The sequence below is a fragment of the Athene cunicularia genome, assembly GCF_003259725.1.
Source record: "Athene cunicularia isolate RWA chromosome 3 unlocalized genomic scaffold, athCun1 chr3_part1, whole genome shotgun sequence".
Taxonomy (NCBI): Eukaryota; Metazoa; Chordata; class Aves; order Strigiformes; family Strigidae; genus Athene; species Athene cunicularia.
The window spans coordinates 85805827-85828154 of NW_020799097.1; the positions used below are offsets into that span (position 1 = coordinate 85805827).

Here is a 22328-nt window from a genome sequence, read left to right on the forward strand (position 1 = left end):
CAGACCCACCAAAACCATTGTAAAGGGCATAAACAAGCTTAACCACTCTCGTATCTGTTGTAAAGTAATATACTAATATTTTCTAGGGGTATCACAGAGAAGACCACATGAAACTCACCAGCTACAGAAAGAGCAGCTACACTGAGTACATACTCCAGTCAGATACGTTTTCATGAAGTAAAGGTGAAGTTACATGCTTTCTTCCACAAAATTTTTTTAGTCAGATCATTCAGATATATGGACACCCCTTCCTTCATTTGCTCCACATAGGTAGGGTGCCAAATTCCCAAGCCACCTGGTCAAGATCTAGGTGAGGTTTTAGGAGAGAAGAGCTCCAGCACAATGTGACTTTAGTGCATGGATAACATTTCAAGTCACTCATCCCTATTTTACACCTCACATCACCACTGTACCCAAGTGACTCCCCAGTGCTGAGTAAAGCAGGAGGAGGGCTGACTGCAGTTCAGTCTGGATAATACTATAAATTATGGAAAATAAAACTCAAAAAATGGCCATCATTTTTATTACTTGAGGGAATCTTACTCCATTTGTTTTTAGGGCTCTAGTTCAACAACTGGTCCTTTCAGAGGCAGTGCCAGCCTACTCGCGCTCTTGCTTCTGTTCCCTCACCACAGCTTCCCTTACCTTGCCAAAATTATGCAACACACTACATCAGAGAGTAGACCAGTACTAAGAAAAAAAGAGGAAAAAAAATTGTTTCACCTTCAATTATTTTTCACCTGAATCATGTTTTCTGACCTAAGCCGCTCAATTTTCCACGTGAACAGCTGTAGTAGCACAAGTGAGAACACCAGGGCTGGCAGCATCAGATATGGCATTGCTGCAGAAGGAAATGCTTGTCAAACTCTGACCCAAAGTTACACCACAGAAGTTACACTGACTCTGCCAGTTATTCCTGCATGCACAGACAGCTGCAACAGCCGTGCTCACTTAATGGGAAGAATAAGGGCTTGATTCTCTTCCCAACCTGTATTTCCCTAAAGCACTCCAGCAGTATAACAGGGTTCCAGAGCAGGCATAAACTTACTGCTCCACTGAAACCACTGCAGTTTTTACAGGCACTGATGCTACTCTAAAACTTACACCTACACCTGCAGTACAAGGACACAGCCTAGGTTTATATGGATACTTTTTAAAAAAGCTGCAGAGATGCTACCAAAGTTTGTATTTTTCCAGTCTTAGATAAATATGCAAGAGGTTAAGTAACATGCACGCTTTCTAACAAGCAAGAAACTTTAGCCAGGCATCTGCTTCCAGGCATATGCAGGTACTTTGGTGCTTTTATCAATGTTTTAGAGGCACTGGACAATATTATAGTTTCAGCTAAGAGAAAGCTACTTATTTACCTTAAAACTTTCATTTGTATTGTGATCAAAAGGCAACCCAATTCTTTTTTTAAATTTACTGAGATGGCAGGAATAGCCAACTGTAACAAGGGAAAACAAAGTATTCTCTAGTGACTCCACAGTCTCTGCACACTTCGGGGTTTCTGAAGAGCATTATCAGCAATGACCAAGTGTATGATGAAATAATGCTTCATACACAGAGCAAAGACCATCAGGTCCTACATACAAAAAAAAAAAAAAAAAAAAAAGTTCCGTTCACAGCCTCAACTCTGCCTTTCTGATGACTAAGACAAAACAAACATACTGCGGGGCTGCTAGGATCACACTAATTCAGTTGTGTTTGCCCCTCACACTTAACAATTAATTTTGCTGACAACTAAGAGATCAGAAAAGAAAAATAGTCTTGTATTTGCATTTATTGAGGTAAAAAGCAATCTTCTAATACTACTCCCCACTGCTGAAAAGTCCAGTTTCTTGAACCTGAAAATATTAATCGTAATCATTAGTACCACTGGAAGTTCTCTTTCCCAGAAAACAAAATATACTAAAAAGGCTTCCTCCTCTACTTCACCAGTGGTTGTAGATTTTTAGGCTTATCAATTTAGGTTTATCTCCAGGTGCCCTGTGCTTTAGGTACATAACTTCTTTAAAAGCCTAACATACAGTCCACAGAATTTGATGTCTACTTAATTTTTATGGTGAAAACCAGTGGAAAATGTAATTTCTATCATCTTTTTATTTCTTCAGTAGCTAGAGCTGAAAGTTTTTTGAGAAGCAGCAGCTTGAGACACGTCTGCAAGTTCTCGTTTACAAGGGCTTGGGGCAGAGACTTAGAAAGCAAGCAATTAAATGAGTCAGCCAAAGACAAATCACTACAAACACATGCAGTGCTTTTACAAGATTCTGTGGAAATAAATTTTTTAGGTTAGCCAGCAGTCTGTGACCATCCTAAGTCAATCATGTATTTCCCTTTGCCTTCAGTGAAACTAGGATTCTCTGATACTTCACTAACCACATAATACTAGATGAGGTGTGACTGCCTTGCATACAAACTGAGCTGAATGTAGAAAATCCTTGATTCCGTTTTTATTGCATTTTCTTGAAACAAAATATCCCTGACGAGCAGCCTCTGGAAGATTTTTGGTTACACAGCAGAAATTCACACAACCAAGAAATGTACATCCCACAGACCTCTATATGGTAGTTAGTTGCCCTAACTTCAGGACTCCTCAAACACAAAGTTAGCAATGACCTTGAGCATGAAAGGCTTCATAAAATTTATTGTCAGTCTTCTACAAAGGGTTGTCAGCATTGGGTTTTATCTTTAAAAGAACAATATCAAAATACTGGTTTCATACTTTGTGCTAGATAACCAAGGCAACTTACTGGAAAAGCAGTTACATTTTTGACCTAGTTATGGTTTCTCTTAATACATTAGATACAGACTTTCTGATAGGACATCACAAATAGCTTGTTGCTCAATCAATAATTCTGACAGAACAGATGGGAAAATATTTAAACATCTAAACAAACTGTCTGCACACCTATGTTGTGAAAGAAAACTGAGAACTTGGATACACCAATGTACTGTTAATTTAAGGGGAAAAAACTGTTTTCAATTAACCTTACAGTTCAGGTGGAGTGTATGTTCCTTAAGCATTCCTGGTAACCCTTCACACATTTTTACTGCTACAGTTGTTGGTCTGCTAACAAATATTCACCCACATATTATTCAACAAAAGTTTAAAAGTGTATTTGCTATAACTTTCTATCAATTGTGGTAACAACTACAACAATGAGAAAGTTCATAATCTAACAAAGGTAATACTCATTTCTTTACAAAAACAGACTTTTATCCAAATGTATGAAAACTCTTCCCGCAGAAAGGTATGTTTGCCAAGTATTACACAAATTTAGTTATTATAACTTATCTTGGTATGAACAGTGAGAGTATTGCTGCATCAACAGTAAAAAAACCACTGGAATGAATACTTATTGTTTTTATTATACAGAGCTGAAAAGACAAAATGGCAAGGTTATAGATACCCTGGGAAATGCATACCTAAGAATTAAGTCAAGGAAGAATTTTCTATTACAGCTCTAATTTTCTACTGCTCTAAATTTTGTGGGTAGTTTTTTTCCATTTTGTATCTGGCTTGTGCTGTTTTACTTTTGGTCATAATGCAGACTATCTTCCTCATACATTTTCATACTAAAGATTTCCCCCATCTTACATAGCTTTTAGTTATGTGACCTTAAAAAAAATAGCAAACTAAAATTTTTTTCATTTGCTGGCACACATTGTGCTGCATCAGAAAAGGTACATTCTGCTATAAATGTGAATTAAGCAAAGCCTCCTAGAGTAAAGGGGATGCAATATTAATCAATGTGTTTAACCTCCTACAAGGGACTATGACTTCAGTAGAATTTAAAATCTTTAAAAAAAAAAAAAAAAAAAAAATTCTAACAAAAGACCATAAGAAAAGACAATTGGCAGCCCTGGCAATCATAAAAACCCGAATCAAAACAACATAAAAACCCAAAACCCCACAAAACCAAAGCCCATCAAAAAAACAAACCAAGCCCCCCCAAAAAAACCCAAGAAAATAACCACATCACATTAAAAAGACACCTCAAAAGTAAAACTTATCCAATGGACGCACAAAAAACCAAACCGAAACAAAAAAATAACACTGAAAGCTAAAATAACTCTGTTCTAGAATTAACACACACCCTTCATAGAGGCATCAAGTAAAAGCAAAAGATTATTTCAGTCTACAAAAAGACGTCACTTATCTCTCATAACTCTATCAACTCTACCACTGGAAGAAAAACTGCAGACCTGTTCAAATCTGTATTAATTATCACTGCACTAGCATTAGTCTCCATAACATACACTGCCATAAGATGCAAAATGTGTAAGTAGTAATGAAGAACTATAATACTCTGATATTTATTTCTGGTTGCTCATTCTTCCTGAAATGATTTTGAATTTTTACTGATGGTAAACAGCATTTGTTCAGCTTTTGTTTACGCTTCGTTACTCTTGGAAAAAGTAAAGGCTTTTGCTGAGACGGAAATAACGTTTGTATTGATTAAATGAAAATTAATGAAAAAAAGCTTCAAGCATGTTATTGAGACAGTCTTTGTAAGAATTGTCATACTTATTTGTTTTACAAAAAAATGTGGGTTTTATTAGAAAATTGCTCTTTGCTTTAAAGTTCTGGTTTGAATACAACAGTTTATTTATGGGCAGTGTGGAGCTAATCTGTTTTCTAGTCTTTTGTTTGTTTTATTAGTTTTGCATATTTGTTACATCTTTCCCCTCGAGAAGTCTGATACTGCATGTGGACAATTAGTTTTTGTGTCTGGTGAGATTAACCAGATTGCATGAAAATTCAAATTCTTGTTACATCATTGGATATCTGGCTTAGGGAGAAAGTCTAACTCGGGCTAATTTATCTGTTGTTGCAGCAACTCTTCTGTATGTGTAACTGAGCAATGCTTTCATACCCCCATCTAAATGCTCCCTCCATTTTTTAATCTTGATGGTTATTGCCAATAAATGATGTTCTGCTCTGGATACTCTGCCTTGTCCACATTGCATCATGTTCATCCCAGGGCCCTGCTGGCAATGTCAAGCTGACAAAAAATGCCCACATTCAAATCACTAGCATTTTTGATGACTTAGGAGCATAAGATGACAGAATGTGGTACACTAAAATATAATAAGTGATAACAAAACAGAAAAAAGACCACATTTTACTTTTCATGAGGTGCTAGCATTGCAAGATAAAACAACTTTTTGCATTTTCATTTCCTTTCAATGTAAAAAAAAATAATTTGGTACTTGGAATTATAGTGTAAAGGGAAAATTCCATATTGTGAATCTCCCATAAACCAGAAGGGGAAATATTTTCAGGCATAGATACTATTCCTTCTCACACCCCCTCACTGGTCCTCACCCAGAAATAAAATGTAGCCAAATATACAACAGAGCTGTTCAAGAGCACACGCCAACACGAAACCACATTTCCACAGGTAAAATAAATTCTATTGTGCCTCTGCTAAGAATCAGATTATGCATGAAGCATCTAGGTAAACAGAGAGTAAACAAACTTGAACTATCCTTCTGAAGCCAAAAGAAAATTAGTTAAGCAAAGCACAACAACATAACTACAGTGTTTGGGTATTGGGCAAACTAACTATACTTCCAGGAAAATTAGTACAAGTTATCAGATGTTGGGGCTTTTTGATTTTAAACAAAAGCCAACAACCAAAAGCAAAGCATTCTGCCTCACCAGGAAGCAGTAATGTCTTGTACTATAGGTTAAGACAAACACCTACTCAAATATAAAAAATATTTATGGCATCAGTGTTGGTAGAAGACTTAGCAATTAAACATTCAGCAGATTATATACTCTTTTTTTTTTTTTAATAAAATATATCTCATCATTGAAATGTTTTGAAAAGGAATCTTTTTTTGTTTATATAACTCAATAGATATGAACGTTAAAACTCCATTAAGCAAATGCAAAGGAATAAGCAAATCTTCAATCCTCATTGTAGGGTAGGTCCTTGGATGTGGTGGTCCACACACAAAAGATGATATATTTTTGTTGACTGTACCTTCTCTACTTACTTAGCTTTACATTTGCCTGTATGACAAAGACGTGATGCCACCTGCAACAGATTAGCTCTACTCATATGGGTATCCCCATTGCACATGATTTATTTACCATTGTAATAAGAAGGTCAAAATCTTTCTTGTGCAATTAGAAGAAAAATATTATCACAATCTGCAACACAACCAATACGTGACATTAAAGAATGACCCTTTTGGCAGTATTCTTTGAGCATGGAACACAATTGATTTGAATGCATCATTTTAAAAGGAAGAAAGAATACAACTACAACCTTTCCAAGCCTCTGGCTGATGAAAACTAATGTTCTATCCTTGGACAAAACAACGCTATGTAACATGCTTTCCTAAATATACATTGAGCACTTGTAGGTTCCATTTCTTTTCATCAGTAAAGTTTTTTTGGGGTTGGGGTTGGGTTGGGGGGGGTGGGCACTCTATTTTGTTCATTCTAACTTGGCGATCAAAGAATTTTTATTTTTACACTATTACAGAAGTGCATTTTTCTAGGTTTCCAAAACCACCTTATTCAACCTTCCCCATCTGTCACCATCTGCTTCTTTTTAGCATGTACTTTTTGTGTGATCACATAAGCATGTGAAAAATAACTAACATTCAGATGATTGTCTGCTGGTACATTTGAGGACTGGGCATAATAAAAGTGAACTGCCAAAACGTACTTAACACTTCTAATTTTGTTGGGTCTTGCATGTAAGCTACATTTGATTTTCAAACTGTTTTACAGTTGGAAAGTTGATCAGGTACTCTAACTCAACAGTAAAACTGAGACTACATAATTAGCTCAGCACTAAAAAGATTATATTCAAAGAGAGGAACAAAACCCAGAAATACATCCACACGAGTTCACACATCCATCTTGACTGAGTCTGTCTGCACAATGTTGCCTGAGGCATAGGATAAGATGCTACAAGCAGCCTACTTCTGGACAATCACAGACTGTGCCTTCTCTCCAAGCTACCACAGGACAAGGAATAAAGGACTCTCATAATTACAAGGGTGTGTGAAATATCATGAAAATGCTGGAGAAGCAAACACACTAAGCCAAGGGTAGAAATGCACAGAAATGCAATGCAATTTCTTAACAATGCAGCAGATACTGCTTCTAGGTGCAAAGTAACCAGAAATTGCCATCAAGGCACAAAAGCTGAATGGTGGAGGTATCTGTTTTCACAACTCTATCATGATTCAGCACAGCATTTCTGCTTGTAAATGCACTTCTTAATAGAGTTTTAATGTGAAGAGAACTAAACAGGTCTAAAGTTGGAGAAACAAACTTACTTTTCATCCTCCAAAAATACATTAACCCCACTCTAACAGAATTTCAGGTATGAAATTCTTTCCGTCTTGTTAGATCACCACTACAGGCCTCTCAGGTCTTTAGCAAAACCACTATGAACTAGAATACAAATATATTTACATCAATACAGACAATTTGGTGGAGTGTCTCATTAACCTTTCTCTAAAATAAGAATTAATAGAATTGAAGAAAACACAAAGAAGTCTAGCAACAACGGGAACTACCCCTTCCCCTACATAAAGCCAAAAAGCCACCAACAATCAACCTTCATTAATGCTCACCAGAGGTAACCAAATATGAGTGAGAACTTGCTCTCCTGAGCCTCCATAAAGTTTCTTTCCACTGTTTCTCCTTACAGTATTGTTCCAACTCTTAGACTGGTATTAAAGCCTTGTGAATGCAGATGCCATCTAGTAACATCTTAACAGATGCTTTCCCTTACTTTGGGCCGTTTTCCAGAAACTGCCTTTTCCCTTGTTTACCTTTTCTATCCAGTAGTTCTAGAGGTGGAAAATAATGGTACATACCTATTATTTAAATAAAAGTTACAGAGAATTTCAAAAAGCACATTAATTTGATGTCTCAATTACCTTTAAATTCAAATGAAATTTAAAGGAAAAGGAGATAAAATGAAACTGCATAAACCATGACAGAAATTATTCTGTGCTTCAGTTCCTCTCTATTCATAGCCAAACAACTCTCCAGTAAGCACCTCTTCAGTTTAAGTTGCTCATCAGTTTCTCCTGCCTTTTGTGTCTATGCAAAACATTCTATCAGTTTCTATTAAGAGAAAATTAACAAAATAACATAATTGTCTTTGGTCCAAACTCTCTTTCCTGTGCACAACTATATTTTTCCCCATAAGAAAAACCTTCCTATCTCTAAGCTGTGTTTTCTGGCCTATCAACCTACCTGTGAGATCATTAGATTTATTTAATGAATTCCTTTTACCGCCTGTTAACATCCCTTGCTATCCTCCTCCTAATTTTACTCAAATTCTTTTCTATCCCTCATCAAAAAAAGAAAAGGCAAAGCCAAAAGGAGGAGGAAGAAAAAGGCCTTGGCTGTACTACCCGTGCAATCTCATTTTCTCTGTAGGATAACATGCTGGTCGTCTTGCATCTCACCTTAGCTGCTTTTATCAAGTTCCTTGCAAACAAGCACCTTCATGCTTTTCCCCACACCTGAAGCTCTTCTGTGACATTCACATTGCAACTCCTATCTGCACTAAAATCCCTGTTTAAAACATTGCTTTGCTATGATGCCTGCAAAAACCAAAAACATCAATTTCCATGCTAGCCTGTCTCAGTGCATTTCAGTGGTTCCCTCTCTGCCAACATATCACTTAGTTTCAACTCATATCAGACAAGCTATGTGGCAGATCATCATATTCTCAGGCCAAAAATTTACCAGATTGCCTTTGGCAATTATCCTGATCTAATACAAGCAAGCATTGAAAGAATGAAATAAACGTATAGCTGCACCAGTGACAAAATGCTTTTTCTGCCTCTACTGCAACATTTTATAATCTGTATATATCACAACATTCTTAGAAAATTCAACCTCAACTCCTGTAAACACAGGGAAAGTGTTCTTTCTTGCTATAACCATGCCTGCAGTTCAGGGTACCATGCTTCTCCTTGCTGAAATTCAGTCACTGAACTTTGATAGCCAAGTGGGGTCACCCCTACATCAAAGCCATATCCTTCCCAAAAAGAAAAGTTGTAAGTAAGAAATTAAGTGAAAAGTGAGGAAAGACAGCAGTTACTTCTTGATAAAAGAGTTTTACCTTTCATTTCTCTGCAGTAAAACTCAGGGAAATAATTGATTACACCTGATCTCTCTTACTCCCATTTCTAAAAGAAAGATCACCAAAAAACTACCAGCCAAACAAGCATTGTGTAACTGATCTTTATATTTCCTTAATCTCCACTGGTCTCATTTTAAAATAAGTTTTAAGACATGCAGATCTTCTTATGCTTATGGACACAGACTATGACTCTACTCTGGTCTTATTTAGTATCACATACCTTTAAGTGATAGTAATTGCATAAACTATACTGAAATGATCTTGCTTTTTCTTTTTTTTTTTTCTTTTTTTTTTTTAATAAAAGACTACTGTTCTTATATGAATGCATTCATCCATCTAGTCTGTTCTTTTATGCTAATAAAACTTAACAAGGTCCTACCATTTTCCCTGTTATTAGAATATACCTAAATATAATTGATCATCTACATCTATAAAGAGCCATTTGAACAATCATCCATTAAGCCCCTTACAGACTTGTTCATGGCCAAAACATTTGCTCTTCTGTTATTAAAAAAAATTCGAAGATTCAAGATCAGTGTCTGGTATTTAAACTTGTATCTCTTGTGACACCAAAACTCAGTACCACAGTGACTGCCCCACTGTAACTAACACTGTGCACTTAGTCCTAAGAACATGAACTGAAATGCAGAGAGCCAGAAACTGCAATCTCATATAAGAAATTACCCTTATAAATGATCAGAGCTGCAAGAACTTTAATTTCTCTGCCCAAGTAGCTTAATTTCCTGAACATTCTATTAAAGAAAGTCTGTAGAGGTCTGTATCTTTATTATCAACTCTTTGATCCTTGACGATCAACGGAAAACTATCAAAATCCAAACCGCTTTTAAATGTCTCACAGGTATATTTACAAGCACAAGTACTTTCTCAGTTCTATTCTTTCTTTATTAAGCAAGTGATACTGTCTGGAAAAGACATATGGTCCCGTCCTGCCTTTGCCACTGCAAAACTGCAGAAGAAATATTTTGTGGGTTCTTTTCTGGGGGGAAAAAAAAAAATAAAGATTACATCTGTGTTTCCTAAATGGAATCACAATTCATCTTTTTCTCACTGGATCTATGTTTATTCCCTGACGCCACAATCTCTAACGTGACAGCATACTTTGAAGGATAACAGTGGAAACAGACTCCTAAGAAACACTCTCTTCTTCCTGAAAAACTACTAAGGAATGAAAAATTGTAAAATATTTTATACCTCTCAAATGGGGAATACCACGGATTCTTAGAGTAGAGGGAAATATTAAGTATTACCACTACACTTACATACACACAGAGAAAATGAGGCTTGCATTAGTTCTACTGCAGATGATAAAGAAATTACACTATTTATTGGATAACCAAATTATAATCAAGACTATATAATTTCACAAATAAAAATTTGCTTACACATTCTTCAGTAATTGTGACCAAAATGTGCATCTGTACTGTAAACCTATATAAGTCCTGTTATTTGACAATGGCACCTATTTTCTTCCTAAAGGGTGTATTCATACCCTACCATCTTTAATGCTTGGCACATAACTATGCAAGACAAGCACAGTCAATGCTATTTCAGTTTTCTTTCAACTGTAGAATACTGGCATTGGATAACAGGGAAAGACAAGGAGAGGACAACAAGAAGGGCATGTACCTGTGGACCATTTAGCTGGGAGCCCTGCACACCCCTGTGACAGCACAGTGCTTGATGAAGGGACGCAGAAACTTCCAGGTGGGTGCCACAAACGATAAACCAGTGATGGTCCAGAAAAGTAATTCTAGCTCCAACCTGGCAATCTCATTACGTTTTTTTCTTGTGGCCCACCATCCATTTGATCTTCACAAGGATAGGGGCATTTTTCTGGATCTGCCAGATAGCACAGTCAGTCTCAGGTCTATATGAAAGGTCGGGCCCTATCAACGGGAGATGAAAGAGCTTTTTCAACAGAGTGTGGGAAGGACCACTTTGATTTCAGAAACATAAGGTTTGCAGGGAAAACATAGCAACAGGTATGCTTATTTTCTGATTAAGAGTAATTCTGCAATCACCTTGAGAAATAATTCTGTATGGATACCTTCACCTGAAAGAATATCATTCAGGAGGAAATCCACCTTACCCTGCCTTAGCTACTTCCTTGTCTTCCTGTTGGAAACAACTGCAATATAGTTTTCACAAAAAGATGGAATAAATAGCGAGCAGGATTCTACGCTTCAAACAGTGGTCCAAAATGCATTTAGAGAATCAAGCTCAAGTTCTTGTTTGGAACTGCATCCACAACACTGAATTAATAAAAAAGAAAATAATAACACAGTTCTCAGGCTACGTATATATTCCTGCCAGTGCAAGGTTCCTGGGCCAAGTGTCTCCTGACTGGTAGACAGCAACCTCAGACTACCCCTGTGTGTTACACAATGCACTGTCCTAGTGTCCTCTACCACCAGCCACCAAGTATACAGGGAAGTGAACCAAAAGGCCTGCAGAAGGGATGCACCCATCACAACTGACCTAGGTAAAAGAGGAGGAGACAAGGGTATCATTAAAAGGACAGACGCTGAATGAATTTCTCCACATAATTGGAGAACATCTTGCTTCTAAAGAAAGGCTGAAAGGTATCAGCCACAACCAGACAAAAAAAAAAAAAAAAAAAAAGTTTTGGGATAAACAAGCACAAATTCACCATGGTAGCAAGATTAAAGTCCAGCTGTAACATTAAGTTCTCATGATCTGCAATTTGTGAAAAGGTAGTAAGTCTTTGGCATCTGGTAATGATTTCTGTGGCCTGAACTGCAACGAGAAGTGATTTTTGTGCACTCACTCTCCGACACATGCACATGAATAGACTGGAGGACCCAGTCTCTTGATAAAGATCAGTCAGCTGTGCCAGGAATAAGTATATATACAATTGTCTCAGGTGAGCAGCTACCCAGCCAATACACTGGTAAACACTATTTTAGCAGTAGAGTATAAAGGGAAAGTTTGTTTTTTGCAATGGTGTCCATATACTGCTAATTTCATCCTTTTCAATAAGAATGTGTGGATAAAGGTCTTGAGTCTTTTTATGCTGAATCAGTAACCTGTCTAGATTGCTTGCTCTAAACCCTTTATCTCTGAGGTAAAATGGAGTGAGTTCTGTGGTTCCCAGGGTTAATGAAGAGTCAATTTCCTTCAAGACAGATTTGTACAGGGTGGGTCTCCAAAAATACTTGTAATGGGAGGTGGAGGAGAGAAGTGGGACTGCTAGAGAACAGAAAGGCAAACTCGATCAAGTAACTTGTGGTAAGTGTCTAAAACCCAGAACGATCCCTTGCCAAGTTTGATGGAAGAGAGCTAACATGTTTCCAAAAGTGAGAGATGGAGAAGCAGATGAAAGCAACTGAACAGGGTATTTGCACTCTTTGAGAATGTTTTCAAGACTGCTGACAAGAAGACAATGAGGGGGTAAGAGCTGGCAACGACACCTGTAGTCTATGCCAGTGATGACAGTATCATCCCTTGTGTTCTTCTTGTTGCTGGAACAGATTCTGGGTGTGGAACACAAGAAAAGTGGCCACTGTACCACGCCAAACAGGCGGATCTGCAACTTCTTCTAAGTAGCCATAAAAGATTCAAAACAGGCTAAGAACAATTCTGGAATCCTTAAATGTAGATAACTGCTGAGTGTCCCTGCACTAAAAACAAAGGAGATGTCAGAAACTGCCAAACAGGATAGCAATAATCTGCATCCAAGTCTTCCCCAGAATCTATGGGATGGGATTCTGCAAAGGAGACCAGGTATCAGTGAGTTTGTTTTCATAGCTAGAGCAGCTGGTGACTCACCACACAGCTGAAATGAACACACTTAACCAATCAAAATTATTTAGGTACTTCAGTCCTGCAGTGTGAGAGCATGACTGCTCCATTTTCTCTTCACTGCTCAAAGAAACCAATGGAACCAGACGGATGAAGAGAAAGTTAGTGGCTCCTAAGAATACTGATGTTTCCTTCGTAGCTGTAAGAACGTATCAAAAGATCTTGCTATGATCCAAAATGGCTTCATTAACTCTACATACCATATCAACTTATAATCAAGTATTAGCAGTTTCAATTTCCTCCCTGAATGACAACTGGAGGAGACTTCAAATTTGCTTTAAGAGATTTAGACAGACCCTCAAACCCACAAACCTGACCATCCTAAAATCCTCATTTCCAGCCAGCAGTATCCAGAAGGTGATGTGTACTAGTTTCCTTGACATCCCTTCATTGTAAGGTTCAGAATAAGAAATGAAAGGCAATCTAAACTATCTTGTTGAAAAAGGCTCCAGGGCTTGTTGATGCTACTCAGGATTCAATACTCCTGCAAATAAGAGGGTAAAGAGCTGTTCTGAATCAGTGCCTCCTCACCTCCTGTCCCTTCAAACTAAGGCACGGTCTTCTTCAAGGATGATACGTAACAGACCTTCTGGTGGTGCTGCACTGCTGCAAGAGGTGGGGAATCCCTTGAAGAATTCTTCTTAAAACAAATAGTAGGGTTGAAGGGCCTTGTAAAGCCCTTTAGGTTGCCTAGAAAGTTGCCTCAGTATCAGGTGTGTACTATGTCACTTAGCAGTCTTGAATGCTGACAAGAATGGAAACAAGGGATAATTCAGCATCCACAGAATCCTCAGCATTAAGTAAAAAAATAGTGCTGTCTGTCATGTTGATACTGGAGTTGTGTTTGGCAACCCCAGGGCAGAGGCAGAACAACATTTCTGACCACCACAATCAGTACTATTGACTGAAGCCAAACAGGACAAAAAGACAGTTTTGAGAGTGCTTCCCTTGGGTTTTTTTCAGTAGACATCAGTGGCAGAACTCTCAGCACTAATACTGGAGCCGATCATGTGGGTGATTTGAGTTTCCACAACAGATTCTCAAGCGGCCAAACCAGAGTTGTGAAGGGAACCAAACCAATGTCCTCATGTCCATCTTTTTATCAATTCGTCAGAAGTATGATATTTGGCACTCCGACTGCTAGCTAATGGTGAAGATGGGGTGGCATACTCTGGGATGATGCTTCTGCTTATATACTAGGAAACAGCTACGTTTTGGTGCTCACCTCAACCAGTTCTGAGGTTGACACACTCAAATGTTTTTAGCAGAAACATATAAAACTTCAACTCCCTCTCCTTGCAACTGGGGAGTTCGGCTAAAACCCAGCAAACGCGGTACCTTCCAATTCCCCCTCGCCTCCACTGAGGCTATATAAACGCTAGTTATACAGCTCAGTTAAGCAGGATCATATGTTCCAAGTGACAGACAGATGGAAGATTATTTTTGAAGAAATCAACGGAAGATAAAAACTTTAACAGAGGAAGGCAAACATGAGAAGGAAAATGCACATTAGAGGCCTTTTTAAACACTAAGAAGCACGGCATCGACATACATACAATCACCACAAAGAATAGTAGCACATACAGTTCTGATTAACAACTGCATAATATTAATCAGGCAGACTGTCAGTTCTTTACTACAATTAACAGTTTCCAGCATACAAACATCACAGTCTAAAATTAAATTAAAAATAAGCATTTTACACTGTATTACAAGAATATATTCTAAATCATACCTCGGGTGCCAGGTATTCTGGAGTACCACAGAATGTTTTCATAGTTGCTGCGTCTGTGATTCCTTCTTTGCAAAGTCCAAAATCTGTAATTTTTATGTGCCCATCTTTATCCAACATTAGATTTTCTAACTGTGTGTTGGGAAAAAAAAAAAGTTCCCTTAGTATTTCTTAACAGGACAGGCATTACATGTTTTGTAAAAAAGATACAGTTATTGCCTGCAACAGAACGTAATTTTTTTGTAATTTAAAAATAAAAATTACAGCATTTATTATATTCCAGCATATAATGGTATTTACTGTTATACAATCTAAATAATTATTTAATACAGTTTACAATAGTACAGCCCAGGTTAATCAAAGCATAAACTTTCATTCTGGCGTTTCACAGGTTTGGTTCATGTTCCATAGAAAAAAGCAAAATAATTTTCTAAATATTGTCAAAATATAATCAAACAGTTCAAGTTTACAATCATGGCTGACATTTGGTAAGACTTCATGTTTCCTTTGCTGTAACATGACCTTCATTTTTCAAGATGCATTTTACTTAACATACTGTCATGAAACACTATGTATCCATAAATCCTTAAAATATCTGCATCTTCCATAACCTTTTCAACAACAGACAAAAGTGGAGGTAAAGCGGCTACTGATAAAAACAAAACCCTGAGGTAAATTCTTCCTTTTATACTTGCATAGGACAATGTTCTTGAATTGTGTATGTGCACCTCTGCATACTTTGCATTGCTTTTTAAATACATGATTCTTTCTTTGAAAAATGAAAACAGAATATAGCCTGTTATGAAGTATTTAAGGAACAGGAATAAAAACTACGTCAATATTTACTGTAGACTATCTCAAAAGCACCGTGAACATCATTTTCCCAAAAGCTTTTTATCAGCAATACTTTAAATATAGACAGAATGAAAAAACAAGTAAAACATACTTCTGAACAACTTTTCTCTGTATTTTTTTCTATAATTAGAAAAAATGAGTTTTTTCTAATTGTAAGGTATGTAGTGAAAAACACCAACAAAGAACAATCATAGATAGCCCTGTTTCCCTAAGTCTGCATAAAGCCTGAAATACAATCCAAAGTTACATCATAGAATCATAGCACGGTTTGGGTTAGAAGGGACCTTAAAGACCATCTAGTTCCAACCCCCTGCCATGGGCAGGGACACCTTCCACCAGACCAGGTTGCTCAAAGCCCCGTCCAGCCTGGCCTTGAACACTGCCAGGGAGGGGGCAGCCACAGCCTCTCTGGGAAACCTGTTCCTGTGCCTCACCACCCTCACAGTAAAGAATTTCTTCCCTATATCTAATCTAAATCTACCCTCTGTCAGTTTAAAACTGTTACCACTCATCCTATCACTACATTTCCTGATAAGGAGTCCCTCCCCACCCTCCCTGTAGGCCCCCTTTAAGTACTGGGAGGCTGCTGTAAGGTCTCCCTGGAGCCTTCTCCAGGCTGAACAACCCCAAATCTCTCAGCCTGTCCTCATAACCTGTCTGCTCCAGACCCTGTTATACATTTCTTGTTGAGTCTAACAGTGTCATACAAAGAAGATGCAAAGTAGAAGATACCAGCAATAGAAGATTAATGACTTCAAAGTCCTCTTATTCTTTAGAATTTAAATCAAAAATCATGCCCTATCATTCCTTGACCCGAGAATTCCATATTAACCCAGTATTTTGTTTTCTGTCTGCCTCCCTGAGTAGAACCTGCCTACCTTTTTGCTTCCTGTACAAAGGAGTCAACGAATGAACTCCACTAGTGTGCATGTATAATGGGAAAGCACAATTTCCCATACAAGAAATTAAAGACTTGTCACAGAAATAGTCTCATTGTGGAATTTAGAGGTTCCTCACACATAAGTTAGAAAACATTCCTGTTGAAAGCAGAAGTTATTTTCCATAGAAGACGGTCATGCTGCGTCACAGTGTACCTGGAGTTTCAGGCAACAGAGGATATACAAATCTATACACAGACAAATCTAAGACAAAATACATTCCAGTATTATGCATCTTTCCCAAGATACAAAAGACAAAATCATTTTGAAATTAAGGCTGAAATTCTTTTCCTGTTGAAGTATTCTGAATTATTTCAAATGTTTTCAAACCATACAAGAACATAATTCTTTGGTGAGATAAATAGAATGCAGTCACGTTGCCCCAGTTCCCCATTTCCCTTGTTTGGGGATACTGAGAATTATATTCGAGATTTGTGTTGAAATTCAGGTTAAGTTATATGCAAGGGCCAGGGAGGGGTGGGGGGAAGGATCAGAAGTTTAAATCTCCTTCAAGTGCTGGAGACATAACTAAGTTATGCTGTTTCTTTTTATAATCAAGTTAAAGTCAAATAATGTACCCATCTATACATTACTGTATCAAACATCTTCCTTCAGCACACACAGAACTTTAAACTGAACACAGATTTTTTTTTCCCCATTAACTCTGAATAGTGCAACTTTATAATTACTTTGTGTTTGTCCCAATAGTCTCTGCAAAACAAAATTTTGATTACTTTTTTTTTTCCTCTTTTTTTTACCTTGAGATCACGGTACACAATCTTCCCAGAATGCAGATAGTCCAGGGCAGAGACAATTTCTGCACCATAGAAGCGCGTGCGGTCCTCTGAGAACACCCGCTCTCTCGACAAATGGAAAAACAGCTGCAGGGTAAACAGCAGGGACAGGATTGTAATAATTACTGATTTAGTGGGGGAAATTAACACAAACATAAAACACCTCTCATCACCATATTGTGATGATAGATAGTGTACTCTCAGTGGACACTCAGCACTCTTAGACAGCAGCTGGCTTATCTTTTCCAGGTTTCCAAAGGGAGAAAGCGAGCTGTTAAATCAGCGTTTTAATCAATATACCAATCTTGTTTAAGGCATTCTGCTTGCTACTCATTTAACCTTCAGTTACCAGAGAAGAAAAAAAAAAAAAGTATGCAGCAGCATCATTCTGTACTTCACTCTCCACCACTTCCTCAGATTTTTATTTTAAGACACAGAAATAACACTAAAATACCCAGATTCTGGTTCCGCCTTAAATTTTCCAGTAATTTAGTAACTTTCCCTTGAACTGAAAAAGTCTAGTTCTTCAGTAGACTTCAACTGAACAGGTGAACTGGCATTTTACAAGAACAGCACATTCATACTGCTAGTAGTATCAGTCACTACAAACAGCAAACCAACAACTGCTTAGGCCTTATAAAAACAAGTCTGTGTATTTCTTTGCTACAATGTAAACATTTCTTTTGGGATTTTGTCTCTTCTTTAATACTTCATAAGTAACAGCACTTTGCAGACACTTTTTAACTGAAGTTTTCCAGTGAAAAATATTAGTCATTACATGTTGCCAGTAACTTCAGCTGCAACGAAAAAGCATAAGGTGAAGTTCTGTAAGGCTGTTAGCATCTTATTGGATAAAACTTCACCCTCAGAACCTGGAACACACCTAAAAAAGCAGAATTTGGCTATGTAATTCAAACACTCTCAAAAATGGTTATTTTTATTTATTCTGTTAAGAAAGCTTGGGAAAGTCCTCAAGCAAAGATTAGTGAGTATGCTTCTGTATTCTGCATATGACCAAATGTGCTGCCTGCTTTACTCCTTCAAGTTACAGTAGTTTTGATTTTACCACAGGGGCTAACAATGACCAAAACAGAAATACAGAAAATGTGATTATTTATAAATTAAACATAGACAAGGAAATCCATAACAACAGTGTCGGTTTTCTATTTTCACTGCTAAAATATCAGGTAGATGAGAATTCTGAAATGGTAGGGTAGGTACAAAAAAAAAAAAACAAAAAACAACCACCAAAGCCAAAACCAACCAACAAAAAAACCAAGTGTGCTTAATTTGTCATTACCACATCCTACTTTACACCTGCAGGAAATCTACACTACTCACACAGCACAGAGTGTAAAAATTACTGCAGCTATTTTCAGCATGTGGACTTTTCAAAATGTAATTAAAAAGTCAATCCTATAAACAACTAGAAGTCAACTGCTTTCCTGACAGTTGTACTTCAAAAAATGTGCATTACTTTCTTCTGAACCTAAACAAACTTCCCACTAAACAGCCTTTTGGCAGCATATATTTGTATAAGCAGAGACTTCAGAGAAAACAGTAACTGCAGTATGATTTAAAGAGAATATTTCATTTTTGTTCATTGTATCTGCATTTCCTTTTCAATTTATTTTTGAATTCTCAAGAGACCCTGTATAAAAATGGAATACCTGCATGACAAGGAGCATCATTATTTTGTAGGTATTTCAATTCCTCCTGCTGCTTGTTTTCCCTGTTCAAGCAACAATCCCTGGTGGGGACATCAGTCCTCCCTGTAGTAACCTGCTCTCTGTACTGGACTGCTTAATTGCCAATGCAAACAGCAACCCAAAACACAGACCAAGCACCTCTAAATTTGCCTTCATGAAGTGCCTCACATATTATAAAATCCAGAAAAGAATAAATACATTTCTCAGTTCGTGAGGTTTTTTCCACACACATTTTTGTGACATTTAAATAGGAAACAAACACCACTAAGTAGATCTTCATCCAAATAAAGCAAAATACAAAATTTATGTAATTTATGCATTTATGACTGTTTTGTGGTCGCCTTCATAAATAATGAGCTAATGTCACTCATTTTTAAGAGTTTTATTTGTTTTGATGGAATCAAAGTAATTAAAGACCAACTTTCAGATCACTTCTTAATGTGTACAAATAGCAAACACATTACAAAAATTTATAATATAACCTCCAGTTAGCTCTACATTCATAGTTATGCTAAAGGACTATTGCAATTTTCTGTATGAAAGAGACTAAACCAGCAGCTGAGCAGTAAAGTCTTAGAAAATACTAGAATCTCAGGATACTTGTCAGCAACAAATGTATCTGTTTCCGTAAAAAAAGTGTCCCAATTTGAATCTCAGAGTTGAAAACCTCACAAGTTAACATAACAAAATTAATTTTCTTTAGTGCTTATTTCCAACAAAATATTCTTTATATTAATTCAAAATTCTAACGTCAAAGTAAAATGACCAACTAGCAACAGTTCTGTGTTTGTCAGAGACTGAATTCCCAGGTCAGTTTATTTTAACATGATATATGACACTACAGTCACTCTTCATAAGCATTCTTCAAATTATTATAACACTTAACAGAGTTGTCATCAAATCATACATCCTAGTTCTGAATGAAGAATGTACATTTAGATATAAAAATCCATGTTAAAAGAGAATTCATACACTCAGATATATGTTAAAGATATTAAAGCAAATTTTTAAACTGTAACAGAAAAATCTAATTCAGTGAGATTACAGCATTATTTTCAGCTGATTATTTAGTCAGTTCACTATTTTGAAATAGTAATCCCACCAGGCTGTATTTACAATTGTCAGAACACAAAGATTAGATTTATTAAGTCAGAGAAGGAAGAGAAGAAAAATGGTGGAAGGTTATGAAAAAAGCTTCCAACATTTTTACTATGTATTGATTTACAGTTATTAAATATGTGCTATAAAGTCATTGGACTGACAATAGAAATAGCTTTGGCACAAAGAAAGCAATTTTGCACATCACATTTTTGATGGCATACATGAGGGTGCTATAATTACAGTGAGGACTGGCGCCATAAATTTTCTGGTATGTCTTTATTTAAAAATTGGACAACAATGTTGCCATAGGTTTTTTTCCTAATAAAAAATTTTACTGGAAAAATTCTAATAAATTAAAAAAAAAGATCAAACATAAAAGTATATTCAACTGCAGATCCGATCATGCCAAATATATAAAAGACACAACCTTGTATCAATCGATATGCCCAGGGAGGTGGTTGGAGTCCCCATCCCTGGAGGTGTTTAAGAGTTGGGTTGACATAGCGCTGAGGGATATGGTGTAGTTGGGAACTGTCAGTGTTAGGTTAATGGTTGGACTGGGTGATCTTCAAAGTCTTTTCCAACCTAGATGATTCTGATACGTTAAGCTTCTACACATGCTAGTGACTTATTTAGCATGTCGAAAGTTGTATGACTGACTCTTGTTATTGTATATTGAGTGTGTTCAGCTCTGCATTTAAACACAATTTATATTTGACTGTTGATTTGACTCTTTTGCAAAGGATGTGCAATAGCAGCCTTAAAATTATTTCTCTGTTGTTTCAGAATTTATACTGCTTCTAGGCACATTTTATACCCAAAGGAATATAGCACCCTTATCTTGGACTATCATAATTTTAAGCTAAGGAACATTCTCTCATTCAAGACTTTAGGAAAACAAAACAGGACACAACCAAAATAAAAATGACAAAGTTTACAAGAATATTCAGTTATTTTTCATTAGGTAGGTTGTAAATCCTCTGTCTTTTTTTCTAGACAGAAACAGTACTTGTTCAATTACAACAAAACATTTAGTTCTCTCTTGCCTAATGAATTGAAATAAGAGCTGTGGAAAAAAAATGCCAATCAGAACAGAGATGCAGAATTCTGGTGTGGAGAAACCATCTGAACAAATTTCAGAGTCTGATTTTATTATACAGATAATTACCAATTAAGTTTGTTACAAAGTATGGAATTTGGAATTATCCTGAAAGTGCAAAGCAAGGAAGTTAATCATCTTATTAGTCAGCTGAATCAGTGTACTCTGAGGAGTAATGTATGTAACACATTTCATTCCTAAAGCTTTTCAACCTTTAAAGCAAAATAGTGGAAATAAAAAACGAGAAACATACACTCCAAAAGTATTCCCCAACAATAAAGACTCATTCTTCAAATACCATTTTTTATACCACAGTTTATACCATTCTGTGTGGCCTGGAAGTTTAAGGAACACTGTACTGTAATACTAATGTACAACAATCACATAGTACCCAAAATTATAGGGGTTACAGAAGGAAGAGTAGGCAAACCAATACTAGCAGGAAAACCATCAATACAGCCTAACACATTTTTTCAAAATGTTAAGAGGATAAGGATAGCAAAAATGTACAAAAATGAAGGGATTTTCTTTAAAGCAGGCTTGTGTTCATCTGTAAGTACTGATAGTTTTATTTATTTAAAAATATTTACATGAATATTCTATATTTTGAACCAAAGTAAGCACAGTTTATCATGCAATGCTGCCCATACTTTTTTAGCACACACTCATAAAACATGCCATTTGAAGTCTTGATAATGGAATTTGACCATCTCATCTAATCCAGATGAGTATTTTTTTTCTAAAAACCAAATTACAGTGTCTTAATGCTAATTTAATATAATTCCTTCAGTATAACAAGGGTATTAAGAAATAATCCCAACATCAGAAGTATTCTTCTAGCTCTATACTGCAACACAGTTTATGAGCAACAGACATTGCTAAACATTTCATCCACAGAGTCCAACAGCAACAAAAGCTTAAAAAAGTTAAGCTTTCAATCCACAACAAAGATTTCAAGATTGGGCTCTTAAACTGCAGAAAATTAACTGTAAAAGTTGTCAGTATAAAGAAAATATATTCAAGATTTCTGTCTCGATAATTTGCTTGAAAAAATTCTGATGTTTTTCTTTAATATATTTAGCTACAGAATATGCTTTTAAGGCTTTTTTTTTAACTGAAG

General features: G+C 36.5%; 1 protein-coding gene across 2 annotated transcripts in view; it reads right to left on the reverse strand.

The window, feature by feature from the left end:
• Positions 1-22328, reverse strand: part of AKT3 (AKT serine/threonine kinase 3) — a 144140-nt gene that overhangs the window by 21885 nt on the left and 99927 nt on the right. For both annotated transcript variants that reach the window (XM_026844478.1, XM_026844479.1), the window contains 2 exons: positions 17264-17386; positions 14716-14844 (listed from right to left, as the gene is read on the reverse strand). In XM_026844478.1, coding sequence (XP_026700279.1) covers positions 14716-14844; positions 17264-17386 — 252 coding nt within the window. The remainder of the gene's footprint in view (positions 1-14715; positions 14845-17263; positions 17387-22328) is intronic.